The following is a 20,567-nucleotide window of genomic DNA, read 5'->3' as shown; positions in this document are numbered from 1 at the left end:
GAGAAGGCAAGACAAACTTCTGCCCTGGAGTTTAAAACGCACACCCAAATAACCTGCTTAGGAAAAACAACTCTAAAATAAAAGTAGAATTAGATACAGGAAAGGAAAGAGGGCAATTTTAAAAACTTCCCTGGGAACTTATTACAGTTGATCACATCAGGCACTATTTCTCCAGCCACAGCCAATGCCACCTCCTCCTCCAAAACTCTGCCCATCCAAATTCACCATCCTATTGAATGTTCTCACCACTGCATGCCACCCTCAGATACTGCTTTCTCCACTTACCCTGCATGGTCTCTCTGGAAGTTCCTGTGGTGGAACTTAACCAGAGAGCATCTTCTCCACACTGGAGTTTAAAGATGCTTGGCTCTGCCTCTGTTCAGATGCTGCCCTCTGAGCACTGACTTCTCCTACAATGTGACCTCCAAACAAATCTGACATTTAATTCTCTGGTGCCAATCACAATGGAAATTTGATCTGGATTTCCAGGAAGGGTTCTACACACCTGGTCTCATTGGTGAAGATCATGACACATCTCTGTCTGAACAAAAACTGTCATGATTCCCTTCCCCTTCCAGTGACTAGCCAATGATTTTCCCTGTTAATTTTATCTTCTGCATCATGTTACACAGCTTAGAACTAACTAATCTGCTTTATGAAACTATGGACTAGGTTTGTAGAAGGCTAGTTTTGCCTTTTTTTTATACTTAAGTATACAATCTGCAAATGAAGTTATAGTAATTCTGTATGCCAATTAATAAGACAGGGGTAGTCATCCTAATTTGTCTGTGCAACCTTAATGAAAATCCAGTTAATGTTCATCTTTCTGTTGACTTCAGCAGGACAAGGACATAGTGAAACATATGCCCCCAGCATTCTGCAGGTCTGATCAAGGGGCCTTAAGACAACAATCTTGATAGAAATCCATATAAGAAAGCAACTGAAACATATGATACAGAGAGGAAAGCACATTAGCAGCATCACCTCCATCATTCTGTCTCTGCCCCCAGCGCTGCAGCTTCACTTGGAGTTTTAGACATGGACAGCTTCCGTGTCAGAACATACAGAGAAAGAATCAACAGCTGAAGCTCTTCTTGGAGCAGCTAAGGCTGTAGCTAGGCACAAAGGCAGCTGTCTGCAAAATTATCAGTTAATCCTTTATTCAACTTCCAAACATTTCTCAAATAGTTAAGCGTGTGAACTGGGCACAGGCAGCTCTAATTCACACCAACACCTTGAAATGCAATACACATGCACATCCTCCTGGCCTGTCTCCAGCAGGACAGAACTCCAGCAATCAAGGGCCTTGGGGAGGGGGGCACAGGGGGCAAACAGCTTTCAGTGCTGTCTCAGCTGCAGTTCTGCAGTGAGCCCCTCACTGGTTGTGATATCTGGTTTCAAGACATCGCCCCTGACTGCCTGCTCACACATCCCTCAAAGGCAATGACGTCACCACATCACTACTGAGGCTGGTGAGCAAAGAGCTGCATGGTCTTGCAAAAGGGCAAATGGCAGCATGAAGGAACAGTTGAGAAAGGAGCAGGAGAAGAAGACAACAGAATATGTGCAAGCTCCGTATAAAATAATCTCTCACACTTCAAAACAACATGACAGTTTAGCCCTCTCACTGGCATTTCTCAGTTCAGCATAGCTTCTAAGACAACACCAATGTCCTCCTCTTCCCCTACACAAAGTTTTTGTCCTTGTCATAGAGACAGTTTCTGCCCACCCATCCCAAGTCCTGTGGCACCTTACCACCACTTGTCATATCTCTTTCTCAGACATGTGTTTTCCTTCCAGTGCTTCCAGTTGACATATTACAGAATCCAGCCTCTGCTTTGCCCTCCTTCCCTGAGTACTGCCACGCTCTGCTTCAACAGGAGCATGTGCAATGCAGAAGAAAACTGGCTTTAAACACCTCCATGCAGCAGGTGAAAAGGCAAATGGAGGCTGCAGGGCAGCACGATGAAGTGACAGTGCATCACCTGCAACAGGACAGTGCACTGTAGGGCTACACCTCAATCCATCAGAAATCTCTGAAACCAAGGACTCGGTCTTCTGCACAGAGGAACATTTATCACGTTGCTTTGGTCCCTTTTCTTCTACCCCCCTCCTACCACACAAATAAAATGCAAGCAGAAACTCTTTTTCCTGATGTTCTGCCAAGACAAACAGGCAACTCAGAGCATCACAGGTCTGATTCCCCCAGAGCTCTCACTTAATTTTGCTCAGAGGCACTGCAATAATCTTGTCTCAAACCACCTCATTCCAGCATTCATAGGCTATTATGTAGAGGAGACAGTATCAGCTGGCCAGCTACAAACAAATGAACAAAGAAGTAAATAAATCATTCGTGGAATGTTGGCATCTGCATTGTTTAATGTCTTTTGTTTCGGTACTCTCATCTGCCCCTGCACACACATCCCCCTTGACTTGTAAGAAACCACGGCTTCACTAGCAAAGCAGAACGCAGTGACAGAGTGGACCTACCTTTACGGAAACTAAAACACCGCTTAATTCTCCTATAAGTAGTTTTAGGAATGAAAGGAGCTGCTGCTAAGGCACCTGGGCTGCGGACTCCAGCATTTCTGTCTTCAGGCATCATACAGGCCAAGCCCCCACGTCCCTCCAAAGCTCTCCTTTACCAGCTGCATCCAGACGAAACACCACGACTGCTCATCGTTACTGACTGCTGAGGAGTTCTTATAATAGTGTATTTTCCTCTGGAGCTAGCAGATTTGTGGTCTTCTAGATCTTGGGTAGGGCTCAAAATGATTTTAATGTTCTCTTCCCTGCTTCAATTTTGCTTTGGGGAACAATTTCCTTCCATCTATTTCCTTTCGTTTCTTTTATTTCCTGCGGTGAGACAACTGCCTATTATGCAATGTCACAACAAAAGAGTTTCAGCAAAAAGATGTATCTTCCATTCAAAGAGAAGTGCCTGCACAGACGGAGGGGGAGAAAGACCTCTTTCTCCCAGCCGGAACAGGGGGCTGAGCAGCAGAGTCTCTATTCCACAGGATAAGGTCAGCACTTTGTGGCGTTCAAGGGGAAAGAGAAGAATAATACCAAAAAGGCCACTGAAGAATCCTCCAGGATACAACACTCCTTGCTGGCACCCTCTATTTCTGCAACCAAGAAGCAAAAATAACAGCCCCTTCGCCCGAAAAGCTCTTTGTCCATAAGAGATTCCTTTCAAAAGACCTTTTATACACCCAGCTCCTCGTGTGATGCTCTCGTGGGCTTCTCGCTCGTTTTATTGCCTTCGAACTACCAGGAGCTCTCACGGGAGAGGCGCGTCAGATGCGGCAGCAGCGCATCTTCGCCGGCAGGATCCCGGGGAGCTGCTGAGGAATACGTGCCTCCAGACGGGGATGCGGCGGTGGCTCGCTCCCTCCGGCCCCTGGGCAGGCGATGGCAGCCCGGCTGCCGCCGCTGCCGTGTGCGTGCAGCAGGTGCGGGGGAAGGACGTGCAGGAGCCGCCGCAGCGCAGGTTTCGCCGCTCCTCCGGGTGACTTTGAGTTGACTTCAGGCGGCTGTCATGTGCGGCTGCTGGAAAACCGAGCAGGCTGTGCCTGGCTCCTGCAGGAGGTGCCAGACCTTACACCACTACCCCTGCTAAAACGCTCATGCTCCTTCTTCTCCCTCCCCCTTAGTTGCAGGCTCTGTAAAAAAACTGCCTTTTTAATCTAATCAGGAAGGGAATTTCATGTGCAAACAGGCATTGCATGCCCTGCCTCATTTACATTTCTTTTCCCTTTCAGATTTTTTTCCACAGTCACCTTATTCTTTTGGTGCAAAAAACAAGCTGTTTCTGATCACCTTCACAGATTCCCACCTGCCCCCCTCCTGCCTGCTCTTTCTAGCACAGGTTAACAAATAACAATTTAATTATATGGTTAATCATTTACAAAGCTCCTTGCTCTGGTACCAGCAGTCCTCTCCCACTGCCAGACAAACTTTTAAATATTAGTGGCTCACCAAGATTCAAACACATGCGTTACATGTGAGCTCGCACACACACACACAGAGCTTGCTTACAATGCTTAAGAAAACCAGAAAATTCACATGTTACTCAAAGTGGCACTTGACTTGTGTGACACTGGACTATTGTGGTTTACCATCTAGTACTGAAATTTAGGAAGCTGTTACAAAACTAGTGTTCTGATTAATTAGCCGTTTGAAATAATTTTGTCTTGTAAATTTTTTACTGGCTAGTCTCCATCATGTGACTGCAATTTTTCTCTATCTTGTTTATAGTTTTTGTAACATATAAATCCATTTTTAACTTCAGTAGCTACAGCTCATAAAAGCTCTTAAGACAAGCCAGAAGTGCCTGTCTTTAGAAGGGTCAGACTGTTGCAGCAGCTGCAGAAACATCCTTGTAGCAAAGGATAATAAAAATATAAGTGTGTCCCAACATTCATAATTACAAAACAGTTAACAGGGCTTATTTACACTTGTGAAGATGGCTCAGACTATCGACTTAAGTAGTTAATAAAATGGGGGACATGCTAAAAACAGGGTTCTTAATGGTGACAAATCCCATGATACTGCTTTTGCCTTGTTATCACAGCCAAGCCTTCTCACGTTTTCCAGGGAATTAACTGTTTGCTTCCCATTACAAACAACCCTGAGTCAGTGTATTGGCGCAAGAAATCCAATAGGAAAAACAAGAAGAACACGCTTGGAAGTGTTTTAAGTACAAACGAATTGAAACAGTGATGCAAGGATTGCTCCTGCTTTTGTTTTATGCAAATCAGCATGCAAAGTCTCCAGAGAGGTGCCTCCTTCAGCAAATGGCATTTAATGTGCCTAGAACAATGACAGTGTCCTGAGAATTTTCATAGTGGCTGAAAGGATTCCCAGCTGTAAATCAGAAATAGCTCTTGCCCTATAAAAGAAATGAGGAGCTGGTGAAGAAAGCACAGGGTCAGGACTTGGGAGATTTGGTTTCTATTTGTAGCTCTGTGCATGGACTTGGGCTAGAAACGGAGTTTCACCTAATCTCAGCTCCCTGCCTCTAACACGTAGAGACTTCACCACTTACAGAACAGCAAGGCTGCCTTTCCTTATTATCTGCCACAGAAAGATACTGTGGTGTTGGAAGCCAAGTTCAAAAAACCACGAAGACACACAGAAAAATCCAGTTCTGTTAAGTCCCCAAATTTATCATTGCCACAGCAGCTTATGCTGCTACCTCACTGGAGCAGGAGAATATTGAGGAGCTCAACACGAGGCCTGCTTTCCAAAGAGAAAGCTGGGTATGGGTAATCTTCATGCTAATTAAAAAAGCAGATTTCTTAAGCAGCCTAATTACAGAAGACTGTGCTCCTTGCACCTTCCCTCTCCCAAACCAACTCAATACGCCTGAAGCAGATCACATCTTTTAAGACAAACCTTTCACTTTGTGGGTTTTGGAGTTGGTTTGGTTGGGTTTTTTTTAAGCATCCTCTTACAAGACCTACATGCCCAGACTCAGGGCTGTGCCTGCTTATTTAACACATAGAGCCAGATCCCAGTGAGACTACTGCTTTGCACCACCCTTCCAGGGCACATTTTCCCAGGAGGAGCCAAAGTAAAGGCAGTCATGTTTCAGAGATGCCAAGCAGGCCCTAGCTGACCAAGTCCCTCAGCACAGCTGAGTCCGTCAGCGAGGCTGAAATCCTCTCCTAAAAACTGTCACCTGAATAAAGCACAAAGGAAGATGGGTGGCTTAGAAGAAAGTTTTGTTTAAAATGGTAGTTTCCTTCAGTCTCTCTCTCCTCCCTCCTGTGGTCTACCTGGCAGTTAGCAAAAAGACATTTGCAGTCAGAAATCACAGTTTTCAGTGCTAACTGCACTTCTCAGTCAGGAAACAGCACAGACCATCCTGCCTTCCTGATTTCTCCAGCAACCTGCAGACAAGACCAATTGTTTGATGCAATACTGGGTGCTCTTTCACAGTAGGAAAATATTTCTGTCCCTAGACTTAAAAGATTTGAGAGCTCCAAGGAACAGACTGATTAACATACAGACATTTTGTGCAAGTGTACCAATCACATTTGTATTATAGTAACAGAGACACTATCACCAGAATAATAATGAGAGAAATTATTATAATAATTTGCAGCCCATTCAATATAAGAGAGCTTTTTAAAAAGACAAGTAGACTTCCAACAATAAATTTTCATCCAGTACTACTGAAATTACTGGACATGCCAATCAAAATCCTATACTGCTAGTGCTAATATTCTGAGGCATAGCTTTATATAATACTATTACTGGTCTTAGCTGTCACTGGCAGGAGAATCGCTGACAGCTTCTCATAACAGGCATTTATGAAACACATGGATGGTCTTTCAGCTGGTGACCCAAGGAATTACCCTGCCTCTCCCTGCAGGAAAGCTGATTTCACAGAAGACCAATCTTCTGTGAAAACTTCTCCTCACACTATCGTGTGCTATCCTCATCAAGAGAAGTGTTTCCAGACAGTTTAAAGCCTTTTAATTGAGCCCTCTGCATGGAAACATGCCCAATACCTGCACTGCAAATGAAAACAAAAGGGTTTATTTACTCCATTTTTCTGGAAAGATCTAGACCATTCTCCACTTCAGAACTCAGACAACAGAAGAACCCTCATGTGTCTTTTGTGCATCTGGGAGCCCTGCATGTTCCCTCACTGACTCACCTCCTCCAAATGGTGCCCATATAACCCTGCGGATGGATTTCACCCAATCCTCCATGTCATTCTGCGTGCTCGCCATAAGGAGGTACGTCTCATGATTAGCTGTCATCCGCTCTCGGTCTCCTCCTGCAAGAGAAGATAATTGCACTTAGAAACCCTTTTGTTTTCCTGCCCAGCCAAGCTCCTGCCAGTCTGGCTGCTGGAAGCACCGACAGTGGCTCCACAGCAAGCAGACATGGATACTCTGCAGTGGAGTGTTTATCGTCAGACGTGGCATGAAAAGAAGGTCCTGTAAGTACATTCCCCATCAGACAGTGAGAAGCTGTCATGCTTCCAAAAGGAAATGAGAGGATAAATGTCATCAGTAAACAAAAACAGCCCCATGCTGTTCCAAGAACCACAGGGGCCCACACTAATCTGTAACTTGATACATGCACTGGAAATTCTGCAGTAGTTACTGTACCATGGAGGAGAGAATAAATGCAGAGACAGATAAGAGTGCTTTGAACAAGTGGGGATGACTCCACTCTTATTTTCAGGAACACAATGTGTCACATTCATAGCAATAACATTTGATACACCCAAGTGCTGCTGTGACTCTCTAAGGAGAAGGCAGCCGACACTTGCAGCTGACATGGTACAATCCACTGCCTTGGACGGGTCTGAGGATTAGATTAAAAGGGAACACAGTGCCTTATTTTCCTTTATTTAAAAGATGGGCGCACACTAAGAAGGTCAAAACCAGCACTTGGCTTGCCACAGCTCCAGGTTTTCGGACTTGTAGTCCTGCTTCACTTCCATTCTCATGGGCACTGTGTTGGTGCAAGAACACATGGATATTCAAATCACCTTTCCAGGCAGAAGGGCAAATCCTTCCAGGAGAGTGGCATTTTGAAGCCCTTTCACTGAGCCAAGGGCAGGCACATGCACTTCACACACAAATGCAGTGCACCTAGAAATCCTGTGAGCCCTGTGTTCATCTCTTTCCAGCTTCTTACATTCCCATTTTTTACCCTAGTCATATCTAAAGTAAACATCTTTGTTCATTACAGCAGGAATACTGTTCCTGGAAGGTCTTCTGTAGAGTGCCCTGCTTAGTGCTGGGCATAGAAAACAGCTTTGTTTCTAAAGAGAAATTTCTTAAGGACTGGAAAATCCAATCATGACTTCCTGGCACAACCGTTCGGAATGAACCTAGTCCTACAGTCCATGCTTTACAGAATTAGGGCACACAACTGTAAGAGGGACTTAACTGAAAAGTTAACCTTTGAACTTGCAAGTTTAAACCTGATAAATGCAAAAGCCAGATTTTCCTAGACACGGGCAGATTGTACAGAAGACTTATTCTTAAGGTTTACATCATTATTCAAAACTTAAATTTCAACTTGGAGGTAAACAGGGACTCTTTTTCCACAGACAAAATACCGCCATTCCATACAGTACATTCCCCAAAATGACTTCCATACCACAATTTAAAAATCTAAAGAACACTGATTTTTTTCTAAGACACAGTAGGGATGAACCTATTTTTAATGTCAAAACTAGAGAAATATCAAGATGAGTTAAACTGCTGGTTGGGGTTTTTTTAATTATTTCAGTAACTGGCACAAACATGGTACAAAACATGGATCTTACTTCTACTTTATGTTCCACTGTTTTTACCTTTCAAGAAGTAGAGGATAAGGGTATGGCGACAGGGAAGCATTAGCATCCCAAACAGTAGCACTCCTCATCAACCCTGCCTAGAACAAAACAAGAGTCTGGAAATTCACTCCCCATTTCTACCCTCTACATAGTTATCTTGACCAAAAGGAGGATGGATCTCTCACTCAACCGCAGAGAGGAAACATGTCATTGTCAACAGTTTACTTAAACTGGCCCAGTTTACATATCACCTAGAGTTTTTATCCTGAAAAGGCCAAAAAATAAAGATAATAAAATCTCAATATCTTGTCACAGCTATTAAATATAATAGTAATAAATACAGTATAGAGAAAAACCATGCACCATAGTCGAGTCCTTTTTGTGGCTGATAAATACTGGAAAAAAATATTTATCTTGTCATATTGTACTGTAGTTTCTTTTCATTTTAATGGACAAAGATCCTGTGAGGTGTCATACAAAAAAGAACAAAAATTACGCATACACCTAATATGTATCAGATCCAGGAATAAAAAAAATGGTGATGTGATCCTCTTACTAAAGAGACAACAAAAAAGATGACATGTGATGGTCCTCCTCTCACGTGTCTCTCAGATCACTCCATACTCTTTTAATAGCCTGCACATTTAAATTCAGCAGATTATGTAGTATTTACTCAACAGATTATGTAATATTTACCGAGTTATCACGTTATGACAAATTGCAGGGTGTTCTCCACATAGACTGGATTAATCCCAGAAGTCTGGCTAGTTCATTTATAGTGTGAATTCCGGAGCAGTAATTTAAACGAACTCAGCAAAACACCCACTCAGCCAATACACAATCAATCTGTGTTTAATTTTGCAGAGAAGGGAAGCATAATGTGCAGTTACACCACCTTGTTATGAGAAAGCAAAGCTTTCCCATCAGAAGGAGCTTCATCATTTTATAGCAATTCTAGATCTGTCTACTTTGTAATTCAATTCCTTTCTTTCAAAACACGATATTAAATCTTGAAGGGTTCTCCTACTTGTGTATTAAATGTACTTATTATTCATTAACTAGAGCCTCAGTAGAAGATTTCTGGGGATACAAGAGCACTTGGATGTGTGTTTTAGTGCAAGTGTTAATTTTTAGTGGGACTACATTTTACATACAAAATTAACAAGACTGGGGGACAGACAAGAAGAAATGACCATGATTCGGGAAAATTTCAGATAAGAAATACCAGAAACCAAAACTGGAATTAGAAGGACCTCTCTGAATCTTCAGTAGGTCTGCAGGACACTTCTGAAAGACACTGGTTAACATCTCAACTTTTTTTTTTTTTTTTTGCTATTAATACTATTGTTATGATTTTAATGAAGCATGAGTAGATCACTATCTCCAAAAATCAGACATCTATTCATACCACAGATACCAGCATTAAGTACATCAACTTGAAAATGGTGCTCACTGCATTTGCAGTCCAAGAAATGCCTAAGGCTGTGTGTTGTGGCCTGCTTTTGAACAGCCAGCTCAAGAGGCTGGAATACGAACTCCACCTTTTTTTCCCATCTTTTTCCCTTTGTTACTTTACAGGTGTCACAGGACTCGAAGGGAGCAGAACCCAGGCTACCTGACCAACGAAGTTGACTCTGGTATGTTCAAGACGAAAAGCTGCTGTTTACAGAACTGATGTGTACATCCTCTGTTTCTCCAGCCTCTGGTAACGGACAAAAGTAATTGGATCTATACTGTTTGGAGTCTCAAAACCACAACGTACCACCACACCCTGTTGTTCCTGCAGCCCTGACCAATCCCTAATCTGTTTTGTTTTCTTGGCAGCATCAGAAATGTATTCCTATTTATTCAAGAAATTCATGCATAACATCCACGTGGAGGGGAAACACTGGAACAGCACTGTACCGTGATGAACCTTCCACTGTAAACAGGTCAGATTTCTCGTCCTGCCCCTTTGGCACCAGCAATGACCTAGAGGTGCCCAGTGGTCCATCCTGTCCTTGCCTGCTGGGGGGGGGGGGGGGGGCTCAGTGACCCACAGGCTGATGCTGCCACCAAGCCAGCACCCCTCCGGTACCAGCGAGGCCAGCGATTTTAAGAACTCTTGCCAGCACCCGGAAATAATAAAAAAAAGAAAAAAAAAAAACCACCACAATTAAAATACGGAGAGGCCAATTCCTGCTGGGACCCACTCCGCAGGGGAAAAGAGAGGGCACAACCCGCGCTCGCTCCTGCAGCACCACACCACACACTCGGAGAGGCACCAAGAGGCGGAGACTGCGTTTAAGGGGGATTGTTTCCTGAATGAAGTACCAGGCTCCACAGCTCTCCAGCTTTTTATCGCCCATCAGTTAAACGAGAACGCACAGACATTTTGGCATTCGGCTGGGAGGGTAAGGGGGAGGAGGGCGGAGGAGTCGTGAAAGGTGTTTTTACTTCGGAGATTCTTCCTGTCTCACCCAACACGTTTCCTTTACCTGGACGCACCAAAGCTAAACTCAGAATGGAACACTGCCTCGTCCGTTTAAAAGCATCTTGGATTTCTTGCAAACAGTAGCTCCAGCATTCTTGAGAATGGAATGCGAAAGGATTAAATTCATACCAACTGTTTAAAAGAGAATTTTCTCCCAGGAGGAACATCAAAAACTAGGATTAATCTGATTTTTCTGAGCTGAGAATGTCGTGGCCAACCTCAAAAGAATATTCAAATTTTAAAAATAAAATAAAATTGGGGAGCAATTTCGAAGTGAAACAGTTCCCTACTCCCTTGTGCAGTTCTTTTAGCCGCAGCTCCTGTCTTAGCCATAGTTTCTGAAACCCTTACTCTCAGCTTGGGAACTGAAAGAGTATGAAAGGCAGACTGACCTTACAACTGAACCAAATGGGGTTTTTTTTAGAAACATCCTCCTGCTTGGATGCTTCACATTTGTTTCCTCAGGAAAATAATGATAAATAGTAAAATTTTAGCCTTCTGATATTTCAGACAAATACTCTAAATGCACCTCCGGTATCCAAACAGAAACTCCTGGCTACTCATTACGTCACAAAAAATCATGCCATATACTTAAAAAAAACTTAGGAGCTGATATTCATTAATTTCTTAAAATCTTGCCTTTAGAATCCTTTGTTTACTTTCTACTCCACCCTGTTTCCACTTTCTTTTCTTTCCTTTTTTTTTTAAGCTTGTATTTTAAATAGTCTGGCTGTGGCATGATCTGAAATTCTCTTCCAGTTACTGTTCATCAACATATTTCTGCAGCACACGTGCAGTGAACAACACTGCCCTCTTCTCCCACACCTCCCTGTATCACTGGAAGCCTCACAGCTGCACCAGCCTTTAAGGTAGAAGAGCTGCTCTTCATACAACTGATACTCCATATAAATTGTTTGCAACTCAAACGTGCTCATCTGTGCTTTGCACAAATCTTCCAAGTGCAGCTCGATGTATAAGTGCCGTCTTCATGTGCAGTGAAGTAGGCATGCTATTCTCTTTTGAGGTGTATGATAAGACTGTGTAACTCCTTGTTCTTGATCAGGACTCCAGTTAGTATTTCGTCACAAGTAAACACCAATAATTATTACAGAATCCGTGACTCTTCCATTACACTTTGGGTTTTTAAATTTTCCCCCTTTTCTGCAAATAAACTTCACATTAAGTGACATATTTAACTTATTTCTCTGGGAGAATCCACCTGAATTTCCTCTATCAACTTTCATTTTGCAGCATTTGTATTCAGACTTTTTAATCCGAAGCAGAAAGCATTTCTGCAAGCTGTAGAGCATACTAGAATATCAGAGAACAAGATGAAAAACCTTATTTTTTTCCCTAATGAAACTCCTTGTTGAAGAACAAAACAGAAATTATAATTACCCAACCTTGATAGTAACATAACACTAACCACTGCTGCTTTAAGCACCGAAGTCTGACTTGACATACTGATGAGCTACTAAAAGACAGTTCAAATTCATATGTATGTCTTTCACATAACCAACACTGGCAACTACAGGATCAATCTTCCCCAAGTGACATAAGGAACTGCTAAACTTATAATCAGCCCTATTTTAATGAAACATAAGAACTCTTCTGCTGGGCACTGCCTATGCCTATGCCTGTGCACCCTGAGTCTGATGAAAACCATGCGTAGGTGTCTTTCAAGGATGATTTGGGTTCCTGCACTGGGCTGATATGGGACAATTCGTCCTTCAAACTGCCCTCAAACTGTTAGATGAGTTTAAAGTGTTTTTAGTTCATTCCAGCTGGGCCAGTGGAAAAATCTAACTGCAAAAAGCTTGGTCAGAGCACAGGTTGAAATTTGCAAAGTCAAATGAAGGAGCCGCTCTGGAATGCAGTTGTATTTTAATGAGATTTTAATGTCTTATTGGCTTTGGGATTCATTGAGAAACCTTTGTTCATAGCAAGTGAGAATCTATGTTGAAGGCTTAGCAACGACCCACTGCATCTCACATGGCCAATTTAAAGATCAGAAAGAGACAAAGCTACTTGAAACCTGCCACGTTTTTGAACTGCGCATACTGCTTGCTAAGCACTGCAGGTGTGCTGGTGGAGAGAAGGCCAGGGCAATGAATTTTTGCATATCAGCTGGAGACTTCTGATAATGCAACATGGAGCTTGCAGACAGGAGCTGTGCATATCTGTTTTTTCTGTTTATTTATAATTCTTAAAAGCTTCTTTATTCTGCACATGCTTGGTAATTGCTCCTGCTGTTCCAGACCATGTAAAACTTGACCAAGAATTTACTGCCTTCCCCTTCCTTCAACTGGAATGAAAAAAGGATACACAGACCAAGTTCGAATGAAAAAAGGAGTACAAAGCCTAAGTTCAAGTCACTGTCCCCTTTTACTTTTACTACAAAGTTAAGGTACCCTGGAAAACCAAATTCTTAATGATCACACAAAAGCTCATGTCAGAAAGGACAACCCACACTGTATGATTATCAGAGCCAAATATTCTGCATTTACAGGAGCTTCAGCACTACTTCTGAATTGAGTGTTTCAGCATATAAACTGTATCTTCTCACTAGGAGAGACCTGCTCCATGGAAAGCACACAGAATATCATTGTATTTTCCAAAAATACTCAACCTACTTACATCTTTCATGGTGCAGCTTCTCTAAAACATTTCTATATCGTGAAGGAGGAAAGATGTCCATGGATTGCAGATGTGATATTGGACTTTGTGAAACTGAAAATCAACCAGGGAAGCTAAGACAGAGGGAGGCAGGGAGCAAAGAGCTTGAACTTAAGACTATAAAAGAGAGCACGCTGGAAAGGTCTCTTAAGAGACGTTATAAGAGCCACCAGTGATGGAAATCCCAAAAGCCAAGGGAAGCAGAAAACCAGCACTATGCTAGACTGCAGTAAGGAACTCACAGGCTCCTTGCCTGCTGAACAATCAAATCCTAACATGCTCAACTTTTTTATCTTGCTCTGAGCTCCCCAGATGGGAAACTGAACAAACAACCTGGCAACTCTCAGCATTTTATTCAGATACACAAAACCCACTATCCAACTTAAAATAAAAGGAATTTTGGCAAGGATGGCTTATCATCTTAGCTTATTATTTGACAACCCCTGAGATTTTAGGATCCATGTTTTAAAGGCCTTTGTGACAAAACTGAGCACACAAACTTGTTTCTGGGAAAAAAAAATTAAGCTAATAAATTAACATATTATCAGCAGTTCTTAGTGTTTCATAAGAAGAATAGTACATAGTTGCATTACCTCTAAAGCCTTGATGACAGGTAATACATTAGGTCAAGGGAGACATACAAATTACAATTTCATTTACAATTTCCTAGGACTATCCTGTTATATCTGATGTTCTTGTTTGCCTCAGGGCTGCTTCGTCTTCTAAAAAAGGACACAGACATAGCCAGAGATACACTTGCAACACCTAGGTGTTTTAATTGACTAATACTGAGAAATCTCAGCTTTGAAATACAGTTATCAAACCATTTTTTTACTACCAAACCATATCAGCCGCACCATTTAATTTCTCTCTTCACAAAGAACTAACACATTTTCCTAAAGATGGAAATAAGTAACTGCAAACAAGTCAGTACTGAAGGTACTGCTTTTTAAATACTTCAGTATAAATACCATTTTCTGTTGCTCATATCCAAGCCAATCTTTGGCATTAATAATCTTGAACAGTTTTCTGCACTAAGGGTGTATTGTTTGGGGGTGGGGTGAGGCATATTAGTTTTTCAGCATAAAATGAGGCTGCAGCCTCAATTAAGTGCTAAATACCAAAAGACTGCTCAAACAAGTACATTCCCTGGTGGGCATTGTGCTCTAGCACAATTTCCCCACTTGCAGAATGCCTGGAAGACAGCAGGGCTTTTTCAACAGAATGAGCTGTTTTCCTGAAGCACTGAACCAGCTGCTGGTGGATACCTGAAATCAGGCTCGGGAAATGGATTCCTCACGTGTAACACAATGAATTCTCTGTCCAGGTAGGGTCTCTTATGTGCCACAGGGCTGCAGCCACAGCACATCTGTCTGTAAGAGTAAATTTAGTGTTTTGCAAAATAAAAGCATAAAACCAGTGGTGTATTTAAGCGTTTTGTGCATTGCACAGCTTAAATACCTGAGCAAAAAACTGTGATGCTTGCTAAACAGAAGTTATAATTGTGTCAGAGATATCATTAATGAGGAAAAGAGATGTGAATTCAAACCATCCCTCATACAACAGAAGAGCTCTGATTTTTTCAGAGCACTTTAATCTTTTCAGGCATGTCTCATTCTTCCCTCCCACTTTTGCTGCCCTTCCTGTATTCCTAGTTTAAACTTCTGCTGTGCTTCAAACAGATGAGTTTTCGACCTCATCCTCAGCCACAGAGCCCAAGTGGTACCTATTTTGTAGAGTCTGTTCATCCTAGCCTTCCCTGTCACTAAGATATTGGTACCAGCACAGCTCACTTGTCTCTTGCAATGGAATTTCAGGGGGGCTTTTTGTTGTTTGTTTTTGGTTTGGAAGATGTGAAAATATAAATAAACAAAAAACCCCAGAGATTGGCCATAAGAAATCTACTCCTCTATGTCCTTCATAACTACAATGTGAGACATACAAAATATTGATCCAGTTATAGAAAAAAACACTGCATGCCACACCTGTCTATATACATGTACAGCGCTATTACAGTGCCCTATTTTCACAACTTCAACTATAAAGAACTTTCCACTGAAATTATGAGTCCAAGAAAGTAAAAATCAAGCAGAGTCTTGCCTAATGCCATAAACCATTAAAAACATACTGCAGCTTTTTTAGTTAAAACTTGTACACACAGATGATACCAAATTGTCAAGGCTTGTTTCCTGGGGACAGAGACAAGACAGATTTGCTTTCTTAAGTACAGCTTCTTTCCTTACAGACAGCAGAACTCCTAAAACAAACAACATAGAGAGAAGAACATGAGTTTTTCAGTGACCTGTGAAGGAAGGAGTCTGAGGATGACATAAGGTCAAACGTTAGTGGCAGTGCGAGAATTAGTGGACGACTTCACTGTTACCTGTTGTAACTAATTTAGTCTAAGAGAAAAGCATAAATACAAATTATTATAGCAAACATGTTTTCTCTGTCATATCTGACACACCTTAAAGATAAATTACTGTCATTTAAGAGTAAGAACCTTCTCTGAAGTGTCTCAAATTGGACACGAAAATGACCATGTTACTTGAAATTTGGCTCATCTCCAAGTTCATTTTAGAGTAAATCCCTGCAAATGTAGATCCATCTCCACTTCTGGGGAGAGAAGGGAAAAAGCCCCAAGCAGTTGCTGGTGTAGAAACAGTCAGCCATTCTTTAGAAGAATTTGACTGCGAGTACTCTGTTTTGGCAAAAAGCAAGATCCTGGAGCTATTGCTGCTGGAGAAACAGCTGCCCTGTGCTACTAAATGCTTTCTTTGCTTTTCAGCCTCTCATCATGAATTGCACTGAAGTGCAAACACTCAACTTCAAATGGATTTTTTTGAAAGGTCACTTCCACAACACATATTTGTATGGCATTTGATCTAGCAGGAATTTAAAACTTCTGATGATTTTAAGAATAGAAGGATCAATACCTGAATGGAAGTCCTCCAGTGTAAATTCACCCAGGGACTGGGAGGACTTACCTATATACACTGGCATGTGAACTTTAGGCTGAAAAGCCAGCATGCCAATATGTCAGACCAAGGTTGTCCTCAGAGACTAACAAGAATGACATTCAAAGCACAGGCTCACTTCAGCTCTCAGCATCTACTCATTAAGCTCTCTGTTCCTCATGAATATGGAATATCCCGAGCCTTCAGCAGGTACAAATCAAGATGCTCTTTTATCAGTCTAAACATGCTCTTGTGTGCACAACACAGGGTATGGAATTAACTCAGTACAAAACAGCTAAATTCATGTGGTATTTCTTTAGGGAGGCCAGCCAGAAAGAACTTTGATCGGGAGGTAACTATTCAGTATCCCAGGACAGTGAATTGTGGCTAAGCCATAACTTCAGACAGTCTTTTAAATTCTGTCTCATACAGTGGCCTATGGCCACTACTGACAAGTACAGTGATCTGCCAAACACAGAAAAGGTTGTATGCCTTCTAATTTTACAGACAATTATTTTGTACACAGAAAAGATAATGTGTTTCCAACAGCTTCCAAGAAAAGCAGTTTCCCTTCTCCATCAGGAACTGATCATACTCCTCCCTACTTCTGGACATGGTGCTTTCCACTCTGCACTAGGTTAGGCCCAAACACAAATATTTCATTTCTCCAGAGAGCAGTCAGTTATTTTAGCTCACATCTGACTTTAAATTTGATCACAGATAAAAATAATAGCTCTTTGTGGCACACCAAAACCAAAAGGATGCAAATACCCTAAATGAGCATATACATATTATGCTTTCACATAATTTCACTGTAACATTTAATAATGCAAAGACATGTTTTAGCAGTTAAGTAACTAAATCAAGAATAAGTTATTAACTAAAATGTGGGCCAATAGACATATGCAGAAGACAACTACCTCATACAGTGTTAAGTCTCAGCATAAGACAATCTTGCTTATCTGAAGTAGCAGGAGATTGTAGTTGTCAGTTCAGGACATTTGTTCCACAGCTCATCTAAAATCAACCATCTCCAGGAACACTGTGCCTCTTAGCACTATTTTGGGATATGAATGCAATATTAACTCGAACAAAAATGTGCCACTTAAGGAATTATCAGCTCAACTCTCCAGTCCTTTGGACATTTCAGTCTATGAAATGTCTAATTCAAACACAGCTTTCATGTGGAAATAGCCATCAAACACGAGTTATCTGAAAAGCACAAACAGAGCTTAGTACATCTCCATACCCTGCCACAGAGCAGAATGAACAGAAACCTCATTTTAGCTTTGTTTTGTTGTATTTATGACACAGAAAGATAGATGATGATAATATGGTCTGCATTTCCCTTCTCATTCATGAGCTCAGAATGACCCCAGAGTGAATTTACTTCTAATCTGGGTGGGCCTTTACCTTCACCTTGACAGCTGGAGCCTATATATCACAGGATGTCTTTTTCCCACAGAGATCATTTGGGTCTCATTTCTGGCAGTGTATGCTAACACAAAGTGCTTGCAAGGAGAAACCCAGTATATTTGGAAGTACTGCTGTTTAAAGGACATATATGGGATGAAATGCTAACTTGATTCACCATACAGAAAAAATGTAAAATGTGTAATATTCATACATTTTCACAGCTCAAACTCATACAAAGGAAAGACTGTCTTGTGTCTACTTGCCATTTGTTTGAAACACTGGAAGAGGACTGTTGATGAAGTGAGACTCCTGCCAGCCACAGACCTGTCTTTGATAGGTGAGGATTGCCCCTCCTTCCCTCTATGCTTAGACTTATTCAACTTCTCACACAGAAGAAATCCACAGAAACCATGACACACATAACAAAGTCAAAAACTGTCTGGGAACAGCAGGCACAGCAGCAGCATGCACAACATGGGGAATGCTCTTCGTGGGTCCATTACTTTTTAGAAGAAATACCAACAATTTTTCAATTCCAAAATTTAAATAACACCTGTGGACTGATGCCATCGGTATGAATGAGAAAACAGATGCCCAGATGCAAGCAAGCGGGCAAGGGGGGGATAATATGACATGGAACTCCAACAGTAACTGTTTAGCTTAAAGGAAATTTGTTTATTGTTTCTTACATCTTCTCACTCACAAGTACACCACTGGGCTAGTCAGAGAGAGCCCACGAAAGATCTGAGGCCAGCCATAGGCTTAAGTGGTTTCAGGGCTACTCTGAACCAGTGGAACTTCAACTCATACCAGCTCCTTATTCCATCTGAGAACAATTCACAGATGTGCTCCTAAAATACACTTTTGAGGAAGGAGATGATAGTTAAATGTAACTAGTCCACTCCTTTTATGGCAAAGAAGAACTGCCAGAGTGTGATTCATGTGAGCTACTGTTCCAGCCTGTCCTAGGGTGAGATGATTCAGCTGCAGAGATACCACTTCTCTTCTGAGTGTTCAGGTAGACACACTTGCATTGGCTTTCTTTGACAGTTTATGGACATTGCATGTGAGTCTGTGTGTGTACAAAGAAGTTTTAAGGGTCCATTTCTAATGTTCACACCTTGTTCCCTGGGCTGCTCTGGACTGCATGCCAGCTGTCAGGCATGCACAGGTGAGGACTTAAAGAAGTATTAGCATTTCTTACATGGCTGCTGGCCATGTAATATATCCCTGAAGCATCTATAAATCATTTACTTATTAAGAAGTATCAGTAAATCTACAAAGTAAATAAACTGCAATTAAGCAGAAGAAGTTACTCAAGATACTTGCTTTTCCTACTAGGAAAGAAAGAAAAACTTCATATAGTAAAGTCATGGCGGTGCATGATAAACCTGAGAGGCAACCAGTTGGCATTTCTGATTTTGGCACAGGATTACTGGCAAATTTCTTTACATCAGTGAAAGGATTCAAAATCTGACAATGGGGAAGGCAACAAAAATGCATCCATGACAACCTGGGCAACATCAAAGCCATGCACTCAGCAGACACCAGCTAATACTGAAGAGACAGCATCTGTCCTTCAGGTAATCATTGACTCTCTCAAGAAACACAAGGCCTGAACTAGGAAAAAGTTATAAGCTTGGGATAAGGACCTAATGATGACATACAAATACCTTGTGCTGACAAAACAGGAGACAAGAATTTAACTGTCATCGGTTCCTTTGAAAAACTTACTGTTCATAATCACTACGTGCACTGTAAACTGAGGCCACTATAAAGAAGTTGGTACAATTTTCTGATGTCCTCACAAAACAATAGAAGAGCGTGTTAATGTTAGTTGGAAGTCAGACAAAAAGATTTCACTGAAGTTTAACAAGATCCTCTAGCTACGTTGAAAGCTGAGAAATTATTCAATAGTAAGTTATGATCTTTTGATGGATTCTTTAAAATTCTGTCTTATAACTAGACTAAGTTTCTAAATTCAACAGAATGGTAACTCATTCAGTGACAGGTTACTATTCATGAAGGATGTTATTCCCATATGGAGGGTATGGAATACTTTTTCAAGTGTGCTGAAGAAAGACACAGCAAGCAACTGTCCCTACACCATGCAGCATAGATGGCAGAAGATATTTTTATAAGAACAGGAACAAAAAAAAATGTAATACAGAAGTCAGTAAAAGATAAATACTTACCAGTAAGATTACTAAATGCATCACCAAGATTCATCACCTATTCAAAATACAAAGGCATCTACAGGATCCCATATCAGGTTGTACATGGTAGTTGTCAAACCCTGAGAGACTTTTTGGAAAGGTGACTCTGGTGTCTTAGAAAGTCTCTCAGTATCAGTGGCACAGCTTGAACTGGCAAGTATCAGAAAGTTTGTGAGAGAACCAGCTCTTGTAAGGTTTCCCACATAAGGTCTTCTTATAGGGACATAAATTCTGATGCTTATCCAAGCTGAACTGCTGAGGCCCTCTGAAGTGTGCCGAGGCACTTACCGTGGGGAGAGAGAGAGGCTGCCCTCAAGAGCAGACTGTTTTTAGGAAGCATGCCCTGAGTAGAGGCAGAGCTGCACTCCCAAGAAGCTGAGCAGAAATCCCAGGTAAGCCTGACACGGCACTTTAAATTACTTCTTCAAGTACTTTATGGTATAGCTAGCAGCGGCCAGACAAAGAGAAATTTCCCTTATTACTGAAAGTGGAGTCACTTCTCCCATGTGCCTCAGAAC

The 20,567-nt window shown here is 41.7% G+C and overlaps 1 protein-coding gene across 7 annotated transcripts in view; it reads right to left on the bottom strand.

Annotated features, from left to right (window-relative positions):
• The window catches only part of ARHGAP24 (Rho GTPase activating protein 24), a 214,590-nt gene that overhangs the window by 30,938 nt on the left and 163,085 nt on the right, over window positions 1-20,567 (bottom strand). For 5 of the 7 annotated variants that reach the window (XM_027652834.1, XM_027652830.1, XM_027652829.1 and 2 more), the window contains one exon: window positions 6,671-6,793. In XM_027652834.1, the coding sequence (XP_027508635.1) occupies window positions 6,671-6,793 (123 nt within the window). Of the gene's footprint in view, window positions 1-2,490; window positions 3,871-6,670; window positions 6,794-20,567 lie in introns of those variants that run through there. The other 2 variants (XM_027652828.1, XM_027652833.1) reach the window with 2 other exon arrangements.

This window comes from Corapipo altera, unplaced genomic scaffold (assembly GCF_003945725.1).
Source record: "Corapipo altera isolate COAL_440 unplaced genomic scaffold, ASM394572v1 69, whole genome shotgun sequence".
NCBI classification, from domain to species: domain Eukaryota; kingdom Metazoa; phylum Chordata; class Aves; order Passeriformes; family Pipridae; genus Corapipo; species Corapipo altera.
Note: the sequence above shows the minus strand (reverse complement) of the source record. Positions and strands in the feature narration are given on the sequence as shown.